Source organism: Nesoenas mayeri (genome assembly GCF_963082525.1).
Source record: "Nesoenas mayeri genome assembly, chromosome: 2".
Taxonomy (NCBI): Eukaryota; Metazoa; Chordata; class Aves; order Columbiformes; family Columbidae; genus Nesoenas; species Nesoenas mayeri.
Window position 1 is genome coordinate 65292829 of NC_137543.1, and position 24111 is coordinate 65316939.

Sequence of the window (24111 nt, forward strand, 5' to 3'; positions counted from 1 at the left end):
TTCTTTCATACACTTTCTTTTCTTTTGAGAAATCAAACTGGAGATTTTGCTAAGAAAACATTGATCCTTGGAGGACTTTTTATTTCCCTGTGCTTTGATGGTACTGCCATGTGTGAACTATCTTTTGTATACCTTGGTTGCATAGACTTTCTTCACAAGCCAAACTGAAGAGAAATAAAGAACTTCCTTCTTTACTCAGGGTGATTTTCAGAGGGTAAATGTAGTGTTTATTATCTGCTCTTGTAATTCCTTCACTGAAAATGACATATTGATCTTTCTGTAGAAGAAAATAATAACAGCATTGCTAATACATTAACAAACACGTGCTTTCCATATTATAAAAAGGTGCAGGTTGATCATATGACACTTAAAAAAGATAATAACTTACTACAGAAGAGCAAATAATCAAAAGGCTGAACAAACCCAGAAGTCATACCAAATTTGGCATTCCTTATTTGAAAAAAATGCAAGAAAATGGTTTTCAGCAGGGTTTCTGTGATTTCTGGTGGAATCTGTAGACTCTGATCAAGGAGAGGTAGCTCAATAAAACTGATCTACTGTTGGGACAGCTGAGTTTGCCAGAGGGGCATCTGTACCTCCACTGGAGGATTTGCAGAGGTCTTGAAATTGAAAATATCTGAAAAACACTGGCCTAAATTGACCTTTGGCTTTCTTAAAATCCGGAGCCATTTTGTGTCCCCCAGCCATGTGCTTTTTGAGCCCTGACATAAAGTGAGTTGTACCAATGCCAGCAGCCATCAATACTACTTTTTCAGCTTAGCTGTTGATGCCAACACGCATGCCGGTGTAATGTCAACTACTGTTCCTGGCACCAGCTGGAGAACTATTTTAGCAGAGTGAAGAGGTGGGGTCCGGGTGGTGGTTTTGATATTCTGCATACTGGATTTTGTCCAGCTCCTGGCAACCTCCAGCCTTCAGCTGCCATTCCTGTCCCTAAAAATAATCAGAGCTGATTCTTGGGAGCTGCTTACCCCGTGTCTATTCTATAGAGCAGAGTATGTTCCTTACACAAGGGAGCATAATGCCAGTAGATATTTGATCTCATTTGAGGTTAGGAGTGAAAGTTAACTACCTTCACAACTGTTCCCCTTCTGCTTTCACCCTCTGTACAATTTTGCTTTACTATTCCTTGTGGAAAAGAAATTTCCAGATATAAGCATCTGGTTTCATGAAAAAGTAAAAAGGTTTTAATATAGAACAGTTCAGGTAGTAATCTGAATTAATCTGAAGTAATCTTCAGCATTGAGTAAGACATCAGTATATGTCAAAATAAAGAATTTACAAGGGAATGTTATTTAAGACCTTTAGTCTCTGTGCTATTAATTCACGAACTGCAAAAAAATCCAGAATTTAATGTGAAACTGGTATGGTAGAGTTGAAAATTCTCTGACAGTTTAACTAACAAAAATGATCCCATTAAAGAACCTCTTATTTTTCAAAGATAGTTCTCATTTATATATTGTGGAATATTACTGCTACCATGTAAAGATTTTGAAATGGCATAATGAATGAAACACAAGCACATGTGTTTCAAATGGCTGTGTATTCATATTTGCAGTGGGTCGACCTTGGCGAGCTGCAAGATCCCACCCAACTGCTGGTTCCCTCCCCTCCTCAACAGGACAGGGGCTGAGGGAGGGACAGGGAGATTCCCTCATCAGTTATCGTTATGGGCAAAATAGACTTGACATAGGGAAAATTAAGTTATTGCTAATGAAAAATAGCGTTGGATGGTAAAAACCAAAGACAATACTAAAACCACCTTCCCCTTGCCTCTCCCATCTTCCCAGGCACATCTTCACTCCTTCTTTCCCATCCAAGCAGTACAGGGGGATGGGGGCTGTGATGAGTCCATAACATCTTTGCTCTGCTGCTCCTTATTCCCCATGCTGCTCCCAACTTTCACGTGGGGTCCTTTCCACGGGTTACAGTCCTCCATGAACCACTCCAACATGGGTCCTTACCATGGCTGCAGTTCTTCATGAACTGTTCCAGCATGGGTCCTTCCCATGGGGCACAGTCCTTCAGGAACGGGCTGCTCCAGTATGGGTTTCCCATGGGCTTTAGTTCCTGCCAGAAAAGGTGCTCGTGCATCAGCTCCTCTCCATAGGTCTCAGCTCCTGCCGGGAGCCTGCTCTGATGTGGGCTCTCCACATGCTACAGCTTCCTTCAGAGCACATCCACTTTCTCTGGTGTGGGGACCTCCAGGGACTGCAATGTGGACATCTGCTGCAACGTGGACCTCCGTGGGCTGCAGGTTGACAACCAGCCTCACCATGCTCTGCACCGTGGGCTGCCCCCTCCGTCTGCTCTCACCTGTGTGTCTGCAGGCCTGTTTCTCTCACATTTTTTCTCACTTCTACCTCTCAGCTGCCAGGCAGCATTTTGCCCTTTCTTAAAGAGGCTATAGGGGTCCATTAGAGCTGGCTGGAACCGGCAGTGTCTGGCATGGGGAAGCTCAGTCCTCTTCTCACAAGGGGCTTCCGTGCAGCCCCCACCACTGCCATCTGGGCACCTGCACCCCTTACATTAGTTTTGTACAAGGTGAGGTCTGAGCAGTGACCTGCACCAACACACATCTGTCAAGCGTACTCACTGGAGACAGGACTGTTGCGTGTACGTTGTGTGTGTAGATTGTCATCTGTGTGATGTCCGAGAAAAAACTATTTCTGAAGGGTATATTTTCTTAAATTGTGCTCATTGTATCAACATAGTTGGAAAAATTAACAGTTTAATGCTATTCGTCAAAATATTTTGAGGGGGCTTAGCTGTATTTTCCTTTCTGTTGTCACACAGAGTATATGTTTCACTGGAGTTGTTCTTAGAACATTTAATCAGCAATGATATAGGGGTTTTTTTTGCAGGTATCAAAATGAGAACATTTAGAGTCATCTCTGTTATAAAGATAAGAATTTAAGTGATTCAACTTCATTATAATTGCAGAATAATTGAATCTTTAAAAAGAAATAATATTAGAAATCTCAGAGTTTTGATACTATTTTTATGTCCCGGGAATCTTGCTAAACAAAATATTTCTGATATTTTATATATATATATATATATATATATGCCTCGGTGTGACTCCAGGGTTACATCTTTTTCTTTCCGGTTCTATTATGAAGTTTCACTGAATACAAAAAGTAGAGCTTTGTTGCTTTAGGGCATCAGCAGCAGCTGTGGGAATTATGTGCATTCATATAACCCAAGGATTCCTTTCTTCATTAAGAGAGGATAACTATCAGTAAATGGGATGTAGCTGGGTTTAATTTTACACTACTGTTCCTTTATACTGCCTTTTTGGTATGATAAGGGGCTGTGGTATAAATGTGAAAAAGTATGTTGTTTTTCACTTGTTCTTTGCAGATTGCTGTAACAGATCATCACTAACAGCTTGAATTTAGAAAAACCCTGACAATCGCTAATGCAAAGTTTAGTTGCTTCCTGAGTTGTCACTTGTCTGTTTGTTGTAACACTTAGTGAAATCTGTTAAGGGCTTATAAATTTTAATACTTAGAAACTTTATGCAAAGCATTAACTGAGAGTTTGTTTGAATTTTGGGTTGGAGATGGTATGTTTTTCTTAACTAAACTGCTGTTTGACATTTTGAAGTTAATAGCAGGACTGGGATTTTGTAGGTGTCTGATTTTTGCAGGACTGCTGAGCATCTGCATCTCCTTTTGATTGAATTCATCTGGAGTTACTGGTGCACTTTACTGAAAAATGGTTTATCTTTCAGGATTACACAAGCAAGTATGACCCTGATGTTCACTTGACCAAATGTCTAAACTTTTCTTCTGCAACTCTGCCAAATATGTTCCAAAGGAGCATAGAAAGTTACATAGATAAAAGAATGGGTACTACGTATGGTCCTCCATCAGGGAAGAAAATGACCGTCTTTATTGATGACATCAACATGCCTGTGATCAATGAATGGGGGGATCAGGTAAAAGGAAAATGTTAACATTTAGGAACTGGTGGTGTTATCATTGATGTTGATGGAAATACTGATCTGCAGGTTGCAAAAATGAGAGAGTTTAGGAAAAAGGTACCACAATATGGACACCATCAAGTACGTCTGCTAAAAGCAATTTTCCCAAGCCAGCTTTAACAAGGATGGTAAGCTGTCACTCCCAAAAGGTTATGGTCAACATCAAGCCACTTGCAATCATTGTAGTTTTTAAGCCTTTTGTTTTGGTTACATGCAGAGCTTGAAAAATTTCCAAACTAGCTGTACTAAAAACCAGTCTGGGAAAGGAAGCATTCAAATCCAAGAAGAAATCAGACACTCTTTCCTTCTTCTATCCAATCTGGACTTTAAAGTACAAGTTAGGTGAAATCTAACATCACAGTTGACATCCAAGACTAGTGAGATGTCTTGAGGTCTTGATAAATGAACATTCATAGACCTATACTCTGAAAATCAGACTTAAGTTCAAAAGAATTACAGTTCAGAAAAAGTAATTTTCCTGCTCCCAGTATAGCTCCATAATCCTGTTCTCTCACTGCCTCTACAAAGGCAAATGTGTGACTATGCTTTGTACTAAAGTAACCATTCTTTGTCATTATCTGAGTGCCTGTGTCAATCTGAGTATATAGTCTGTCTTGAAGCTTTAAAGTGCTGAATTTTGTTAGATTGATATTATGGAAATCCGGTTGAATGTCTGACCTCATGTCCACAACTCCTTAGCATGTGAAGCTTACATACAGGCAATCCGCTGCATCAGAGCACTTGGTACCATGTCGTGTGGCTTTATAAATTGCTGAAGTGTCCAGCAGAATACCTGGAATTAAGAAAGATAAGAGATGTCTTTCCTTCTGTTGACTAATTTGTTTTACTGGAGATTTCCTTTTTTCTTTTTTTTTAAGTTGAGAACCCTGAAATACTTTACTGCTCCTTTCTCTTTTTCTTTTATTCTTCTTTTTTTTTTTTTTTTTCTCCAATAACTAGATCACCAATGAGATTGTAAGACAGTTGATGGAACAGAAAGGTTTCTACAATTTGGAGAAGCCAGGAGAATTCACAAATGTGGTTGACGTCCAGTTTGTAGCTGCTATGATTCACCCTGGGGGAGGTCGGAATGACATCCCACAGCGCCTGAAACGCCAGTTCACCATCTACAACTGCACACTGCCTTCCAGTTCCTCCGTTGACAAAATATTTCGAACAATAGCTGAAGGCTATTTCTGTGAACAGCGAGGTTTCCCTGCAGAAGTATGTAAACTGGCATCAGCATTAGTGTCTACAACTCGAAAGGTTTGGCAAACAACAAAAACAAAGGTAAAATTATGTCTGTTAAGAAGCCTTTGAAACACTTGTACTGTGACAAAGCAACAGGACCCAGGTCTTTTGTACTGTCATGTGTGTTCATACTTCATATTGTGAAGCTGTAACCTGTATGTATAACTGCTGGGTGATGCCTCTGTTTAAAAACTGTTGCTATCAGCACCTAGTTAACTGACTAAAAACATAATCATATACAGTGCCTTCTACAGCTAATATAAGAATTCGATTACATAAGTATAATATAGCAAACTTAGGAAGATTTAGACATCTTCTGGTTTAGAAAATTTCAAGGACATAAGGAACCATGAATTAACAATTAGATAGGAATCTTCTGTAGGGATGTCTGGAATTGCAAGATACTTTAAAGATCTGAATTTCCTCATCTACTCTTCCTTTTCCTAATGATTTCTTCCTCACATGTTCTCGGAAAGGACAAAAAAGAGTGACAGAGATGATCTGGGAGAAAGGGCGGCAGCAACACCACAGGTTAAGCAACGCTGACGTTTTTACTGCTGCCTTTAATGCCATCGTTAACTAACCTGTTTGGCTGCCCTTCACTCCATATTCCTGGGACTTGAAAAATTCAAAGAAACTCAAGCGAAATCTATGTGAAATTTAAGAGTTGGTCATTGCTACTGTCATTTCTTCATTTTTACTGTTGCATCTTAAATTCCAAGCCTGTATTTCTGCTTTAATGCAATATTGATTTTGAAGTTTGTGATAATTTTCATGTTCATTTAGTACTAGATAGAAAATAGTTTTATTTAGTAGTTATTTGAATATGGCTTATGACGTTATTTTGTAGATGTTACCAACTCCAGCTAAATTTCATTACATCTTTAATTTACGAGACCTCAGTCGTATTTGGCAAGGAATACTTACAGTTACTTCTGAAGTCTGCCAGAGCATCAGTGTTTTGGTAGCCTTGTTCCAGCACGAATGCAGACGTGTTATTGCAGACAGGTTCATCAACCAAAGTGATAAAGACTGGTTTGAAGATATGATGAAAAAGGTAGGCAAAAAGCGTTCCAGTATTTGACAGAGAAAGAGATCAATTAAATGTTTCATTACTAAAGCAGTCCTTAATATGTTGTTGTAGATTGCTTCTGCAGAACATGGTCAAAAGCTATTTGAAGATAAGTCCACAGAATTATACTTTGTGGATTTCTTGCGTGATGTCCCAGAAGCTACTGGAGATGAACCTGATGATGCAGAATTGAAGGCTCCTAAAATTTACGAGCCTATCCCATCTTTGGATTATTTGGCTGAAAGATTACAGATGTTCATGCAACAGTACAATGAAACCATCAGAGGATCAAAGATGGATTTAGTATTTTTCAAGGTATTAGTGTCTATAATTATATTAATACAGAAAGTGCCGAGTCTTTTGCACTCACTGATACATGGATCTTGAAATTTCCTGTCAACTTATTTTGGAGATAGCTCAGAATGGCTAGCCCTGTATCCAGCAAACCTTACAAGTAAACTCTATAAGGCCATGCTGCTGTTTCCCAGCTGCCTTCTCTCCCAAAAATTATTCAATTTATTTGCAGTTCCCAATCTTTTCTTTCTCCTGCTTTGCATAATGCGAAGCACAACTCATTTGTTTCTACAGTGCACATTATGAATATTGTCTTGCATCTCTGAAAGTTACTTTCTTCTCAAAGGTCTCTTGATGCACGATGCTTTCTTCGGCTTTAAACTGGGTGGCTTGGTAGATTCTTAGGCCATTTGAGATTAATTCTTGCTCTAACATAAATACAGCAATGGAATAAGAAATGTCTATACTGTAGTTGTATTTTAATTTTGGCAGCCTATTTAGAGAGCCGGTAAAGAGCTCAACTAAAAGGCTGGGGGAGGGTGTTAATCCTCATCCTTTCTATTTTTCCTTCTGTCCCCTAAGGGACATGCCCTCAGCTCTGCCAGCTACAAAGACTGCATATGACATTGCTTCATATGAGGTTGGTACACGGACATTTCTGTTGGGCTAGTCCTGCTGCCCACTGAAGTCAGTGGGAAGAGGAGACTGAGGACTGACCTCATTAATGTTTACAAATATATAAAGGGTGAGTGTCATGAGGATGGAGCCAGGCTCTTCTCGGTGACAACCAATGATAGGACAAGGGGTAATGGGTTCAAACTGGAACACAAGAGGTTCCACTTAAATTTGAGAAGAAACTTCTTCTCAGTGAGGGTGCCAGAGCACTGGAACAAGTTGCCCAGGGGGGTTGCGGAGTCTCCTACTCTGGAGACATTCAAACCCACCTGGACACATTCCTCTGTAACCTCACCTAGGTGTTCCTGCTCCAGCAGGGGGATTGGACTAGATGATCTTTCAAGGTCCCTAACATTTCGAGGTCCCTTTCCAATCTCTAACATTCTATGATTCTGTGATTTTGATGAGTACAGGACTGAATCTTTGGCATAGGCTCCAGAGAAGCCATCTAGCTGTTGAGAGGCATTTGCTTGGTGATGTGCTTTGAGTTGAATATATTTTTTATTATTTTTACATCTTTTAATCCCCTTTTCTCTCAATACACAGGATGCAATCATCCATTTGATTAAAATATCACGGATTATTCGTACTCCACAAGGAAATGCATTGTTGGTGGGTGTGGGTGGATCTGGAAAACAGAGTCTGACCAGACTAGCGTCATATATTGCTGGATATGAGACATTTCAGATTACTTTAACAAGGTAACTGCATGCAGTATACATAGACATTTGCTCCTTAATTTGCCAAAGAAATGAGTGTCTCACAATCAACTTGAAGAAATGTAAACCTGTCAAACGTTTTAGCCCTCATTGTAAACTACATTTTCAAAGACGCCTGAGCAAATGCACAATCTATAGATGACAGATCCTGCTGCCATTATGCTATTGACAAGAAATCTCTCTTTCCTGCAGCATCTGAGTCTGCAATGCACCCCTGTGAAATCCCACTAAAATACCATTTTGCACTAAAGATACCATGGAATAATCTGCTGGTGTATTCTGTATAGTGGGCAAATGCTCATGGCCAGGGGAAACAGTAACTTTTTCTATAGATGCTTATGTGCCCAGACTGTATTACAGCTGCTATCAATGACTCAATAGTACGTAGTCCTGAAATTTAGTAATCTGTAGAAATTTAAAGGGACTCGAAGCAATTACTGCCTTCCATCTGTTTCTTTTTTGACATAGGGTGTACTTATCATTCACTTCGGGAACATGCTTAAGAAAAAATCCCTGAAAAAATGAAGCCTGGAAATATGATATTAATAATTATATAGATTTTTTTTCTGGCACCAAGGAAACTAGTTATTTCCTAAAATGATGTGTAGTTTTTGTTCTCTCTTTCTTTAATCCTTTTCTATCCCAGAACATATGCCATCAATAACCTTTTGGATGATCTGAAAATCTTGTACCGCACCGCTGGGCAAAAAGGAAAGGGCATTGTCTTTATATTCACGGACAATGAAATCAGAGATGAATCATTTCTTGAGTACCTGAACAATGTTTTGACTTCGGGTGAAGTCTCAAATCTTTTTGCACGAGATGAAATAGGTGAAATCACGCAAGACCTCATACCAGCAATGAAGAAGGAGTATCCAAGGCGTACTCCCACCAGTGAAAATCTTTATAATTACTTTCTTGCCCGAGTGCGTAATAACCTGCATGTCGTTCTTTGTTTTTCCCCTGTTGGGGAAAAATTCAGAACTCGTGCACTCAAATTTCCAGGTCTGATTTCCGGCTGTACGATGGACTGGTTCCAGTGCTGGCCTAAAGATGCTCTTGTGGCAGTTGCACAGCATTTTTTAGTTTCCTACCATATTGAATGCACAGATGAAGTGAAACAGAGTGTTTTTAACACCATGGGAACATTTCAAGACATTGTGGCGGAAAAATGTGTTGAATACTTTGAACGATATAGGCGACGAACATTTGTGACTCCAAAATCTTACCTGTCCTTCATTGGAGGCTACAAAGCTATTTACAAAGAGAAGTTTGACAGTGTTGGACAATTGTCTGAACGCATGAAAACAGGTACTGTAAAATCTGTTTGATTTTTGTTTGTTTATTTTTAAAAAGGTGAGAAGAATCTGAGTAAAGGAATATAAAAGTATGGATTTAAATAGTGAGCTCACTTTCACTTGGAAGCAGTTTAATGTTTTCAGCTGTGTTGTGTGTGATTACAAAATATATGGAGGTTTTGTTTCAGTGAACTTTGTGAATGTTGCAGATTGCAGATGAGTTTTGAAAATAGTATTAGTTAGTAGTTAAAATACCTGAAACTCCTGCTTTGACATGTATGCATACCAAGGAACTCCTGAGATCCTATTTTTCACATTTAAATAAGTAAACCTAAGGAAAGGTAAGTAAATGTTCAGATTGGGTCACTCTGAAGAATCTTTTAAAGAAACAGTTGCATGCAAAATGCAAAATTTCCAAAATCTTGCACTGCACAAAGTCATACAGAGTAAATAATTAAACGATTTCCAAACCTGAATGCTGTTTGGAGTTGCATGTGAACTTAAATTGTTTCTTCTCCCGCTGTTGCCAGTTGCAGAACTGAGTTATGTACATATATATCCAAAGGTGGCTGGCCGCCTGGAAGGAACATAAGTGGGTTTTTTTGAGGGTTAGAAAGATAAGGATTTTTTTACTTACAGCTTTTCTAGGTGATTTTTCTCATAGTTTGATAAAAATGTTGGAGCATTGCATTGCTCAAGAATCTTCAGTTTCTTTTACCCCTCTCTCATCTGGACGTTCACATATTGAATTTGGAAGCTCAGCCTAGTCTCCTTGTGTCTTCATTTGCATTGCTCAAGATATCAGATTCCTCTTTGTTTTGTACAGAGAGTACAGTCTGGTACTTCTTATGGATTTCTGAAATTACACACATAATTTTTAAGAGTGCCATTCACAATACTAATGCTTTTCAATATGTTAGTTTAATATTTAATGTCCCTCTCATATATAAGAATATAAACAAGTGATCAAGTGACAGACTCTGAAGACTCTTACCCATTAAAAGAAAAAAAAAAGAAAAAGCTTTAAATAGCAGATGGATATTACCTCTGCTTAATTTTGGTGTTCAACAAATGGGTTCACTCACTGGGGTTCCTAAACATGAATCTGAACAACTTAAGTATCCATTTAAGTATCCATATTGCTTTACTGAGGTTTCTCTTGCAACAGGTCTTTCTAGTGCTAAAATGGATTTGTCCAACACAGGTCTTGCAAAACTGATGGAAGCTGAGGTTTCAGTAAGTCATCTCTCCAAAGAGTTGGTGACAAAAGAGAAAGATTTGGCTGTAGCTTCAAAAAAAGCTGATGAAGTTTTATTGGAAGTAACTATGAAAGCCCAAGCTGCTGAAAAGGTGAAAATGCAGGTGCAGAAGGTAAAAGACAAGGCTCAGGCCATTGTAGATGACATTGCCATTGATAAAGCAGCAGCAGAAAAGAAGCTTGAAGCTGCAAGACCTGCATTGGAAGAAGCCGAGGCAGCCCTGCAGGTCAGAATCAAAGATATTCTGAACATGTATGTAGTTAATGACTGGTTTTTGTAATAATATAGCTTATGCTTCTGATTTGCTAAATAAAAAAAAATAAATATTGACAGGATTAGCACTGACCTGTTGGTCCTTGTAGAAAAGACCTGAAAACTGAGGCACCGGAGAGGTAAAACAGGCAGTACCTTCTCTACTGTAAGGTAATAAAGCTGTCATTGAGTGGTAACTACCTTTAAGGACTTCCTGCTGTACTGCTTCTGAGTGACCTGCAAAACCACAGCAATTGCATTACATATCCAGTCCTCCCAAAAAACTTCATTCTCTACCATCAAGTGATTGCTTAAATAACTATATTATTTTTTGTTTGAATTTTTCAGACCATAAAACCTTCTGACATTGCAACTGTTCGCAAACTGGGTAAACCTCCTCACTTGATAATGCGAATTATGGATTGTGTATTACTTTTATTCCAAAGAAAAGTAGACTCAGTAACACCTGATCAAGAACGCCCAGGTGTGAAGCCATCATGGACTGAGGCTCTGAAGCTAATGAATAATTCAGGATTTCTTAGCATGTTGCTTACATTCCAGAAGGTAAGAGTAGTGGCACTATTATTCCTGTAACGATCTTTAGAGATCATTTGAAATGGTTCCTTCAAAGGCAGCTTGAAACGGATGAGGTTTTGTGTACCTATAATTGTAGATACCTTTGTGACTGTGTTCCTCTCTATTTTCATGGTTCATTATTTCAGTAATCTTCCTCCTGGGGCAAGCATTTTTACTGGCATACACAAGTATCCCAAGCACTAGGTCAGATCTTGAGAAGCTTTAGTGTTATCTTTATTCAGCCAGTTCCTGCTTCTCGGAAGGAATTTGTCTTAAAAGGACCCAGTGTTGATTTTTCAAATAGCTCACCATCTCCGGTGCTACCAGGCTTTTTTTGGCATATAAAGCACTCTGGAACTCCATCTCCAGAATTGTTTGGTGGGTAGCTAGGAGGAAACACAGAAGAAAATGAGCATCCTGTCAGAAAAGTTCTGAGATATTCAGGAAATTTCAGGGTTCTTTCACTAGAAAAGCAGGGATATGCAGAATGAACTGAGAACCTTAGTAGTGACTGTAAGAAAAATAAAAGCAAACACAGGTTTTTATTTCTGTCAGGGCAGAAACTTGTCCCATGTACAGTGAGATTCACTGGACTGTGAGACAAGAGAAATTGCTCTGCAGGGAAGAGAAGGAAGATGTCACAGGCAGCTAGACCAGAAGAAGAGCTATGCTGGACTATGGAATGACAGAATAAGGCCCAGCTTAAAAATCCAGAAAACGAAGCAGTTTTTGGCAAAACCTAGGCTTTCTGCAATGTTGCAAAACATACTCTTTGATTTGTTCACTGATTTTTTAATCTGCTTCAGTTGCGCATTTTGCTGATGCCTGTTTTAAGCTACCAGAGTGTTTTTGTTGTGCAGCTGAGGCTTGAAACTGTGATTCTCACTATCCCCAGGAGCCATTTCTCCCAGTGAGCCTTATTGACTAGGCACCATGTGAAAAGTTGTGTTGCTTCTGTAGACAGTCTCTTCCTGGGGCTTTCAATCTGGTCACTTTTCCAAGTGCTATCTTCACTAAACAGAGAGAGGAAATGAGTTTAAAGATAATGAGGACTAATTATGCACCCCTTACTCAAGCTTCTCTCTAATGAGGCTCTCAGTTTTGGCACATATTAATAGTGTATGTGTTCCTGCTGGTAGTTTGCAACACATTTAACTTTACTCAAAGGAGTCAGAACAACCTCTGTGGGACTGATTTCTTGAAGGAAATGATACTGATGAATGCGGTGAAGAACACCAGACTACTTCTATCCAAAATTATGTACTTCACTTGCTGTCCCCCTGCCTCATTTCTTGTTTCTAAGATCAAGTATTTATGAGAACAAAGCTCAAAACTCAAGTTCTGAGTAAACTACACTGCTCACTGATTTGTGAGACTCTTGTTCTTCCCTAATTTTTTTAGGCAAGGAAGAGTAGTGGATGGAATAGTTCCTTGGGTTTAAAATTCATTACCTAGAAGGAAAAGCATGACATTTTCAAGCTCTTGAACAGAAATTTAGGCCACTGCTTATTGGTCTTTGTTTCACCTTTGCTAGCTTCCTAGCTCATAATTTTGAGTCGGAGAATTGAAAAGTCAAAATATTTGTCCAGCACTACTTCACATTTTAGCCAATGCTCATAAAATCACTGTCTGATTTTAGGAATAATATAATTAATGTCTTTGTTATTATAGCAGCTAGGGATCAGACAAGTACAAGACAGTCCTTTCTGGTATGCAGAAAGGCAGGAAAAGGATATATTGGTTGACAGCATGAATGGAGGATGATTTTTAGATGCCTTAAAAGAAAGGCATTAATACATTGCAGAGAAAAAATGAAGATTCTTAATGCCTCTATTGTTAAGCAACCATTGTTACCCTCTATAAGCTCTTCTACACTCCACATTGCTTAAGGAGATGAATTCAATTTTCTTCTGACACTTACGTAATTATAGATTAAGCACCATCGTCAAAGATCTGGCTTCCATATTCTCAACAAATTTTGAAGCGGGGTGAGTAGGAAATCTTATATTGGTATAATGAAATGCACAGCTGAGATAAATCACTTTTATGGTTAAGGAAAAGGCTTAACTCCAGTGAAGTGAAGTCAGTGCCTTGCAATTTCACCATTTTCCTTCCTAAAGCTGCATGTTTGACTCCTTAGCTGTGCTCATGCTGGTGCCTGTCTGATGCCATGGTGAGCTTCTTCAAGGAACTAAACTAGAAGAAAACTAATCGCTAGTTTGGTGTCATATTTTCTTCCAAACTAGCTCACTGAGCATTATTGATGGTATTAAAGTAAACACTTCCATGTGTTCCAGGGACTAGAATCCCTGTATTCAGGTGAAAGCCCTGAGCACCGGACTTCCTAATAATGTTTGATTTTCTGAAACACTAAATCTCTGTTCTTTCTTCTTTCACAGTGTAGTCTTTCTTTACAGTAGCCTATTAACTAAAGCATACTACTATCACATTAACTTATTCAAACCGAGGAGAAAAATTAGACTGGGGTTTCCACATCCTGCAAACATGACCTATAAAAGAACACAAATTTAACCATTATATTGTTGTCCATGCACACTTTAAAAAAAATGCAAAGAGAACCTCACCACTGTGTGTACAGAAATTCAACGTACGAGCTTGTATGAGGCACACTCTGAGAACATGTATTAAAGGAGCAACTGGACGATGCCTTGAGAGACCTGGTGTGAATTTTGGGGTTGCCCTGTGCGGGGGACAGGAGTTGGACTTGATGATCATTGTGGGTCCCTTCCAACTCAGGACATTCTATGATTCTATTAAAGATGGGGCAAGAATATCTAGTTGAGGAGGAGAGGAAAGAAGGTACTTATAATAACTTAGATCTGTCTGTAAATCTTATGGGTCAAACAGGGATATTAAACACAAATTCAAGTCAACCTGTTGCAATGGAAGTAGCAGCTATTTTCACTTGAGTTCACAAAAAACAGCTACACTTCTGTCCTTTATGAGAGTGAAAGACAGTGTTGTTTTCATTTCTTCTGTAAGAAGTGGTAGCACCATGCTTTTAAAAAGAAAAAATGTTTCTGTGAAGCAGACTTTATTCTAAAATGCCTTTTTTTTTTTTTTTTTCATTGACTAGGACTCAATTACAGGAGAAACTGTGGAGCTTTTAGAGCCTTATTTGGATATGGAGGATTATAATCTTGAGACTGCTAAAAAAGTGTGTGGAAATGTAGCAGGTCTTTGCTCATGGACACAAGCAATGGCTTACTTCTATGGTATTAATAAAGAAGTTCTTCCTCTTAAGGTATTTCATATTACTCATTTTGTTCTTCTGAGCGATTACTACAGTTGAGTGGAAAAATGTTGTGCTGTTTTGGCTAAAAAAAAAAATCACGAGTTATAAGAAGTTCTTGTTTCTACACATCCAGTTGTGAAGTCAGGCATGCAGAGGTTAAATGTGTCCTGGCAATTCTTTCCCTTCCACAGCTACCCTGTGGTGACTTGTGTGAACACAGTCAGTTTTTGCTGGGAGCTTTAGTACATGGGTTCTTTCTAGAGCCTGGATATCTGCAGGTGGGAGATACTGGCACTGTCTCTGGTCTCAAACTTGGTGCCAGGCAGTGTGGTTTCAAGAAAACTTCTCAGTCCCACTGGCCTGTGAAGGAGCACACTCGGTGTGGTCTGGCTACAATTGGGGAGAGGAGAGACCGTTCTTGGCACAGAAGTATTCTTTAATTGAATTTAGCTGGAATTCAGCTTTCTAAGAAAACTTCAGGTTGTCAAACTGCTACGTGAGTGTATATATAATAAAGTAAGTAGTCACTTGGCATAGGATTCTGTTGTAACATTGAACTGTAGTAGAAAGGGATCAGCTACCTTTGTCTGTATTCCTACAGATAGCTTTATTGTCTTGGAAATGTTTCATTTATGAGCATATTGAAAAAAATTGGTTTTGAATATTTTTATAGTGATTTATAATCATTGCTTCTACAGGAGACTTTATGGCTCTTTTCTGAAGAAATACATTAAATCGATTGTGGTTCCACTGTACTTATGTTCAGTCTCCTATTGTATAAGCCACTGTATCAATGGTATATTCAAAACTCATGGCATGTTCATTTAGTATATCTAGATGGGTCTGATTCAAATTTGTTGAAAGCATGATATTTTTTATTCCAGTAGCTGATAGAGAAGACTATATTTCTATAAGCAGCAATTCCCTTTTCAAATAATGGGATGTTCACTAATGAAAACAGAATTTGAAATGTGGCTATTCAGAGCTATAAAAGAGAGCAAGACATAGGGGAAAGAGTGGCTTTATATGCAGATGCAACTCTGAAAGCTGCAAAAGTACTCTTAGAGTTCTTATTTGAATATATATGACTTCAGATTACATATAAATTTAACTTTGTATTCAAGTATTTACATTCTTGTCACACTGTAGCTGATAAAAGACTGAGCATGCATTTCTTGGCAAAGAATTGTCAGGTATTGCTCATTGTCAGGTATAGCAACAATCACAAATATTTTAAAACTGAAGATGACAGAGGGAGGAAGTGTTTAAAGTATGCAGGAGGTATTGCAGGGAGCACTGGAGTGATGCTAAGAAAATAATTGAAAATAAATGTACAATTAAACATAAAGTACTAGCACACACTAAATCATCCGGTGCTAAAAGCAGGTTTACTGAATGAATTAATCAAGCTGCTTTATCCTAACTGCCGTTCTCGGAGATAAACCCCCTTCAACACCTGCAAAATCCATCCAATATGTTTTTAAATTGCATTTTAACTGAGACTCAGTGCCTCATTTATCTTAAATGTGACTGCTTGTGAAAACTAAGTAATAGTGGCTTATATTTTAGTAAATATAGTCTGCAAAAATTCTCTCACTCTTAGAAATTGATACCTACATTCTTCAGATATGTGGCCTGCAGCCTAAGGGTCATTAGTTAGAATCAGACACAGAATGTATGAGCAAATGTTGCCTGCAAATACAACGCTGTGTACCTGCTTATCATAGAGCGATCACCAGGTGTGTGTGCCTTTCCAATGAACCTTCAGCATGACTGTCACCTGTTCCTCTCTAGATTGTTACCTAGTAAACAAGCCTGCTGGATTAGCCTGATAATTCTGAAACATTGTCTGCTATTTATTCATCAGTTGAAGAATATAACAACAGAATAAAGAAGCCTGGGATTTTGCTGTATTTCTGTTAGCCTCCAATTAAAATACTGTGTATAGGGGTATGAATTTCCTTAGAGATGTCTCCAGTGATTTTAGTTAAGTTCTCCTTAGGCTGTTATGATGATCAAGGGAAGTTTGTCTACAGTTTATAAATTCTGTTTGATATTGAGAATTCTACCCATGAAACTCAGTTTTAGATGTGAGACTTTATTGCCGTTTCTGCTTTCACTTGTCTCCACGCTGAACTAAAAAACACAGCAGGCAATACTAGGAAATCTCGCACCTGAGGAAGAGGTAACAGCCAAGGAGTGTCAAATGTGATGGTCGTTCATTTAAATAAGTGTCTGTCCTTGTCAAGGTGATGCCCACTGGGCAGGAAAACAAGTGCTCAAGTTTGAATTGAAGGTCCACAATAACTGTGGAAGGAAAATGTATACTCTGGGGGGTAAAGGGGAGGATTAGATCACCTAGCAAAGCAGATCAAAGTCAGGACATGTAACTGAATGGAAAATGGAGAATCTTTCAGTAGCTAGTGGAGGCTTTGAAAAGCAGATAAGACTCATGATCTCAGTGCCTTGCAAAGGTTGTTTTTAATCTCAAAGAATGTTCAGTAATAGCAAAAAAAAAAAATGAGGCCAAGATTTTATTTATGTCACTCTACATGGACCTGTTTGCATGTGTATATTTTTTTTTGTATTGATGAAGTGAAAACATTGTTTTTGGAATGTCCGCAAAACCTGTGTATGTGCTTGCCTCTCTTATAATGTTGCCCTAAATAACAATTAATCCAAACTTATAGTGATATTGAATTGTAGAATAATTTAGTTTGGAAAGGACCTTTAAGATTATCAAGTTCAACTGGTAACCTAACACTGCAGGTCCATCCCTAAACCATGCCTCTAAGACCCACATCTACACATTTTTTAAACACCTTCAGGGATGGTGACTCAACCACCTCCCTAAGCAGCCTGTTCCAATCCTTGATAACCCTTTCAGTGAAGAATTTTTTCCCAATATCCAGTCTAGCCATCCCCTGGTGCAACTTTTAGCCTTTTTCTCTCCTCCTATTGCTTGTTACTTGGGAGAAGAGATTGACCCAAATGTCTGAGAAAGTTGATACAAAAACAGTGGAGCGTCTATGTGAAAAATCTACAATGATGTGGGACAGGAACAGCCTAAGACTGCATTTACATGAAGAGCTGTCAGTCAGATGCCATGTGCCCAGGGCAGGACTGAAGCAAAACACAACAGTGGTCACCCAGCACATCCATAGGAGCTCATGAGCAGAGGGAGAGTGTCCATGTGCAAGAAGCCTTTGGGCCTGGTCCAGCAGTAATGAGTGCTCAATGGGCTGTAAGAACAGTGAACTTTGAAAGCTAAAATTCCTGAAAAAAGATGCTGGGAAAGCTCCAAATCTTCCTTACCTGTGGTGAACTATAATGTTTCAGCTGCTTTTTTTCTTACGGGTTCTGCTTCTAGTAACATGTCTTGGATTTCCTCAGTAACAGCTGCTCTTCAGAGTGACCTGGGGTTGGGCTGAGCATTCCGTTCCAGAGCAGGGATAGCATTAAATGGTGTGAGTTTTTTTAACTGGAGAAAGCATTTTTATTTAAATGCTGCCTTGGATCAGGGCCAGATATACTCATGTCTTTGCAAAACTGAGTTTGCAATGAATCAACAAGAAATTAATGGTTGTGTCAATACTAATAAATTCAGCAGTACCAGGGAATTTTTCTAGACACTGGGAAGTGGTTATCTGCAGTGTTGAAATGTTAAAGTGACCCCTATTGTGAATTTGGTCTTGGCTAAGCAGTATTTTCTTAGCCACCTTTGCGCACCTTTCAGGAACTAGCTTGGTCCAAGGGCCATTACCAAAAGGCTGTTTGCATGCAGCCAGACTGTTTTAGAGGCTAGGAGAGCTTAATGTGAGCTAGTTTATGCCAGTTAACCTCAATGCCAGAGAAAGTTCCTAGTCATGTTTAATTTAATAGTATAGCTGTGGACTGTAATTACATGTTTATTTCTCCTGGTTTTATGTGGAATGCAAAAAGGTTAAAAGGGGCAGGATCGTCTCACCACCTGCTATGAAGTCCTCTCTCATGGCATTTTGGAAGAAGGCAAAACAACTGCTTAACTATGTAGTCTGTGGCCATTGTTGGCACAGGTACTGTCTCAGCACTTGCCCTACCCAGACAGACACAGCAGAGGACAGGTAGAGGCACAGGCTGGAGCAGATGTCAAGAAGATTGTCTACGTGGTTCCCCAATGGAAAGAAGAGGCTGAAGCTGCTTCTGTCACGCCAGCCTAGGCACGTTCTAGCCTAGTGTCCCTTCCTGACAGATGGGATGAGGGATGAGTTAACTCTAGATGCAACACGCGCCTTGACTCAACAGATGAGACCAGGTGTGAGTTAACTCTGGGTTCATTCTGCGCGGTTATGTGAAGTGAATGACAGACAATCACCTCCGGGGGCCAATTCAATTGTGAGTTTTACTAAAAGTACCTGTTGGAATATTGGTTACAGCGAATGGTGACTTGGCAAAAGTATAACAGAACTTACCAACCAATTAACAGCAAAAAATCCTATTACGAGTGGTGTATTGACAACCATCAGTAGCTATAATATGAAATTTAGCCAGAAATCAACAGCAGAGCTTAAAGATGGTGTTTTCCTTATATGTTCAAAAGGGAAAGAGAGTGGTAGAGAAGGAAGGAAAACTAAGGTATAAGGGAGAGAGAAAGAGAGTAATATATATATATATGGGAGGAGAGACAAAGGAAAAAGGAGAGAAGGAAAGGGCAGAGAGAAAGGAAGGAAGGAGTGAGGGATCCAGTCTCTTACGGCCCCATGGTGTGGATGACAGGACTTGTACGATGATGTGTAGCCTCGGTGTTCCACGGCGAGGATGCTGGGGTCAGGAGCGCAGCCTCCTCCGATGTCTGGTTCAGAGTGAGGGTCCTCAGGGTGCTTGGTGAGGCCGAGCTGGTATTCCCTCAGTGAAGACTGGTAGGCCCTGGTGAAGCTGGTGTTCCCTTGATGAGACTGGACAGGCCCTTAGATGAGACTGGTATTCCCTCCCTGGTGCTGTTTTAGGGTGAGCTTTTATAGCTCCCAGAGTAAAGTCTGGGGGGGAAAGTGGCGATTGCGAAAGAGGGACAAGTCTGGACAAGTCCTGGGCCACGTTGAGGGGTCTCCCTTTGTGTCACACAGTATCACAGTATCACAGTATGTTTGGGATTGGAAGGGACCTCAAAAGATCATCTAGTCCAATTCCCCTGCTGGAGCAGGAATGCTTAGGTGAGGTCGCATAGGAACATGTCCAGGTGGGTTTTGAATGTCTCCAGAGAAGGAGACTCCACAGCCCCCCTGGGCAGCCTGTTCCAGTGTCTGTCACCCTCACTGAGAAGAAGTGTCATGCAGAAATCCAGGGGGAAATGGTGACTGCAAAAGATCAACAAGTTTCGACAAGCCCTGGTCCATGAGAAAGGGGTCTCAACTTTTCTCCTTTGTTTGCCAAGCTGGGCATATCAGATGGGGCTATGTGCCCTCCAGCACATCCTCCATCTCCTGTCGGTCAGCCAGCCTGATCTGTGGCTCGTTAGCTCATCCTTGACGTGTAGATCGCAGTGCCTCCTGCTCTGAATGTGTCTTCTTCTGGCTGAACTAGTCACAGTGTTTTCAGCCATGATCCTTAACAATGCTCAACACCTAGCTCCCCTCTCCGGGAGCGCAGATGAGAGCGTGGATCTCATGTCTCAAATCCTCATAATTCATTCATATAAAATACATTTATTCTGGCTTTTATGCTGCATCAACTGAAACAAATTGTTAATCCTTGCTTTGCTGTGTGACTCAGAGAGATGAAATGAAGCGTGTGAAGCTTGTTCACATAGCAATGCCACTAAAATTAGAAGGGTCACAGCGTTTTTTTGTGGCTGGGAGATACATTTCCTTCTACCTGTAACTGGCTAGAAATCTTTATCTGAGGCTGCTTGAGACTGTAATAGCCTTCTTGTCCAGAAGATTCTCTTTGACACCAGAGCTTTCCTCCTGCTCTCATGGCAAAGATCTGTTCAGGAAGCTGCCAACCAACCTGCCAGTGATGTCAATACAAAAGCCATGCTTGTACCCATGTAATTTTGAAAAATGAAGTTGGAAAGACAAGTATGATTTCATAGGGTAATCTGAAACAAGTAGTCTTTCTGCCTTTGGGAGTCACATAGATGGTCACCCTGGTACGTTAGTAGTTATTCTTGTGTGATCAACCATTATTCAGCTCAGATGATTAAGCAGCCTATGAATCAAACTAATACCAAAATGTATTACTACTTTGTGATGATTACCCTTAAATTGGCTGAAAACCTTGGTTGGATTGCCTATAAAATGATTTCTGTTACAAGTCATCTTCTCCCCATGAGGTCTTGTATAAGTAATTTTTTTTCATGTTAAAATACAAAGTGTTTTTTCTTTGTACTTGTCTGAAATATTTTCTCATTGTCCCTACATCTTCAAAGCTGGTAGCTTTATAGCAGCTTTTAAGAACTGAGAAGTCTGTTTTATCAGTCTTTTGCACCTTTCTGGGTAGCATATTGCTTTGTGGAGGTCTTTTTTTCATATTTACAAAGCATCATTGGCCTGTGTGTTGGGAATTCACATAGCCATTCTTTCCCATTGAGGTTCACATCCTGCTGTGATAAATGTCAAGGTGAAATATGAATCAGCACAGCCAGGTGTAAGTTCTGTGTTGTTCCAGCTGTTCTGCCTAGGCTGTTCTTCCCAACTCTCCAAGGTTCTTGTTCCCTGTGTAACCTCACTATTTGTCAGCTGGGGGTGAAATAGTATGTCATAGCTTTGTTTTACTCACAATTTTAGCCCTCATGGAGTTTAAGGCTAAGAGGATGCTCTGCATTGGGGATGGAGGGATAGGGGTGAGGTAGGAGAGAGAGGGCTGGTGCAGGGCTCTTTCCAGATCTCAGTTAAGAAAGACCTGACAACAGATGGCTTAATAAGGTAACTGGTTTAATAAGACAGAATAATATATGGAGTTTATAATAGCTTGAATGACCAAAAGGGTGAGCTTTCTCTCCATGGAGAGAATCTGCCCTGCACAGCACGCCATGGGGAAAATCTGTCCAGGCTCTGGCTGATGCTGCATGAATGTGAGGTGTCTGGCACCCGCAGGGATGGAAGATTTACTCACTATCTGTTCTCCTCTTCATATTATGGATCTTTTTAAAGCAGCTATCTAATTAATCCGTTGGTCCTTTCTTACTAAGTTTCAGAAAGAACCCTGCACTGTTTCTTTCTCTCCTACCTCACCCTCCCCAGTTTCCCCCCAGTGCAGGACACAGTAACACTACATCACCCAGTCAAATCGCCTTTACTATTTAAACTTTTCATGATAGTCCAAGATTCACTAAAAAATAACAGCAGTGGTTCTGAAATCTGCTTAGCTGCGTCTTAACAAGACTCGCTGATTTAACAATGTTTATCTCCAGGAGATGCTGTTTAATGTACTCTTCGATGAACAGTGGAGTAAAAATATTTCAGGATTCTTATACATGGAAATTTTATGAGCAGCCATTTTACTGGCTTATCTCCATTGTAAAATATTTGTTTATCTCTAGAATCTGCCAACGGACACAGTGGCTACAGTAAACAATTTTTTTGCTGACAGTGCTATTCTCTAGATGTGTAACTCTTAAAGCAGCACTGCTTTGTTGTTTAGTACATATATGCTTCTCTAATTCCCTGCTCACAGACCTGTCTTTTGAAATCCACCAGACTTCATGCTGAATTTTTTACCATACCTAGATCTCAAAATATGATCTTGGCTACTCTCTTTTGTTTTTCTTTTCCTTTTTTCTCTTTTTCCTATGCAAAGCAAGAAGAATTAGCTGATTTTAGCATATTTTGATAAGAATTAAATCTATATTTTTAGTCAATATCTAATGTAAAAATGTAACATATGGTGGGGGCAATATAGTACATATATTGTTTACTAAATGTCATTCCAGAGATTCCTTGTACTGTTACTCTTCTAATGTAATGTGAGTGTAAAGTTTCATATTGTAATAAAACATTTTTTACAGATTCTTGGTTTCCATCTCCATAACTCTTATAGCAGAAAAAGATACATGATATTTAAACAAATATTCAGAGTAAATGGAAGCAACCTTTATCTGTAAGTGTGAATTTCATAAGAACTTTGTCAGTCTCTTATCCTTTGCAAACATACATTTGGAAACAGATTCTGAAATCACAGAATACTTTTTTTTTTCCTGCGTTAGGAATATACAGGTTAAGAGCCCACATTTAAGTGACTGGCAATGCATCATTCAAATTTTTATAGAGATGTGAGAAAAATCTCTAGAGTTTTAGTTTCCAGAGGAGCAAAAAATGCATTTCTTATATTTTTATTTTAGAAGTAATTGATGGGAAAAGAGAGGAGAAGAGTAGTTTCTATTATCATTATTATTATTTTATAATCTGTAAGGACAATCTTAATTTTCTCTTGGATTGACAATATATTACAGAAAACATTGTATGGCTTGCTTCATATACCTAATACACAGCTATTTCAAGTGTATTGTGATTTCAAATCATTGATCATTGTGTGATCAATAGATCATTCTGAAAATAGTATTATAATGTTTCTAAATTGTGTTGAATAACTGTAATATTATGCTTGCCTTCCCATTTTAGGTTAAAACAGTAGGAGAGGAAAATAACTGCTGTCATCTTAAATGTGTATTGCTTTAAAAAGTACCCAATATAGTACACGTGCCATTGAATACATGTTATTTGCTCTTGCCAAATAATTGGTATTAACCAACTTTTAAATGTTTGCAGGCAAATTTAGCCTTGCAAGAGGGAAGACTTGCAGCTGCCCAAACAGAACTGAATAACGCACAAATTCAGCTGGATGAGAAGCAAATGGAACTGGATCAAGTACAAGCCATGTATGATACTGCTGTGAAAGAGAAGCAGGCTTTACTTGATGATGCTGAGACATGCAGAAGGAAAATGAACAATGCCACAGCTCTGATTGAAGGATTAGGTGGAGAAAAGGTATGAGAACATATGAGTAGGTTTCCAGCACAAAGTAAGTGCTCAGTTTTGAGAATACTCCATGATGATCATTAGCAGAAATTCAAGAAATTCAAGAAGGCATAGTGACACTTTGATATCATATGACACTTCATTTTAGTTATATATATGTTTTTGCTTGAGCTTAATGTATCTAACAAAGTAAAACAATTTCTTGTGTGAACTTAATTCTTCTGTATGAAGATTTATGTCATATCATACAGCTCATATTAGAATAAAGTTCAGATTTAAAGCCAAGGAGCCAAATTCTTTTTAGCTTTAATAAGAAGAGGAATTAGGCTTAACCTAAATAATTGCCCTAAAATATTTATAAGGATTACTCTTTTTCTCACCAAGTATACAAGAACAGGAATTTGAAACTTGACTAATTTCCTGAATTCTGTTTGAAGTTTTTACAGAATTATGGGCTAATCATTATCCTTTGTACTGCACTTGAAATTTACCTTTC

At 39.1% G+C, this 24111-nt stretch overlaps 1 protein-coding gene across 1 annotated transcript in view; it reads left to right on the top strand.

The window, feature by feature from the left end:
- The window catches only part of LOC308053297 (dynein axonemal heavy chain 5-like), a gene marked incomplete at both ends in the record, with an annotated part of 168550 nt that overhangs the window by 86901 nt on the left and 57538 nt on the right, over positions 1 to 24111 (top strand). The window contains 10 exons of the mRNA XM_080364153.1: positions 3758 to 3964; positions 4970 to 5299; positions 6111 to 6317; positions 6405 to 6647; positions 7848 to 8002; positions 8667 to 9331; positions 10523 to 10803; positions 11178 to 11393; positions 14503 to 14670; positions 23406 to 23624. Coding sequence (XP_080220279.1) covers positions 3758 to 3964; positions 4970 to 5299; positions 6111 to 6317; positions 6405 to 6647; positions 7848 to 8002; positions 8667 to 9331; positions 10523 to 10803; positions 11178 to 11393; positions 14503 to 14670; positions 23406 to 23624 — 2691 coding nt within the window. The remainder of the gene's footprint in view (positions 1 to 3757; positions 3965 to 4969; positions 5300 to 6110; positions 6318 to 6404; positions 6648 to 7847; positions 8003 to 8666; positions 9332 to 10522; positions 10804 to 11177; positions 11394 to 14502; positions 14671 to 23405; positions 23625 to 24111) is intronic.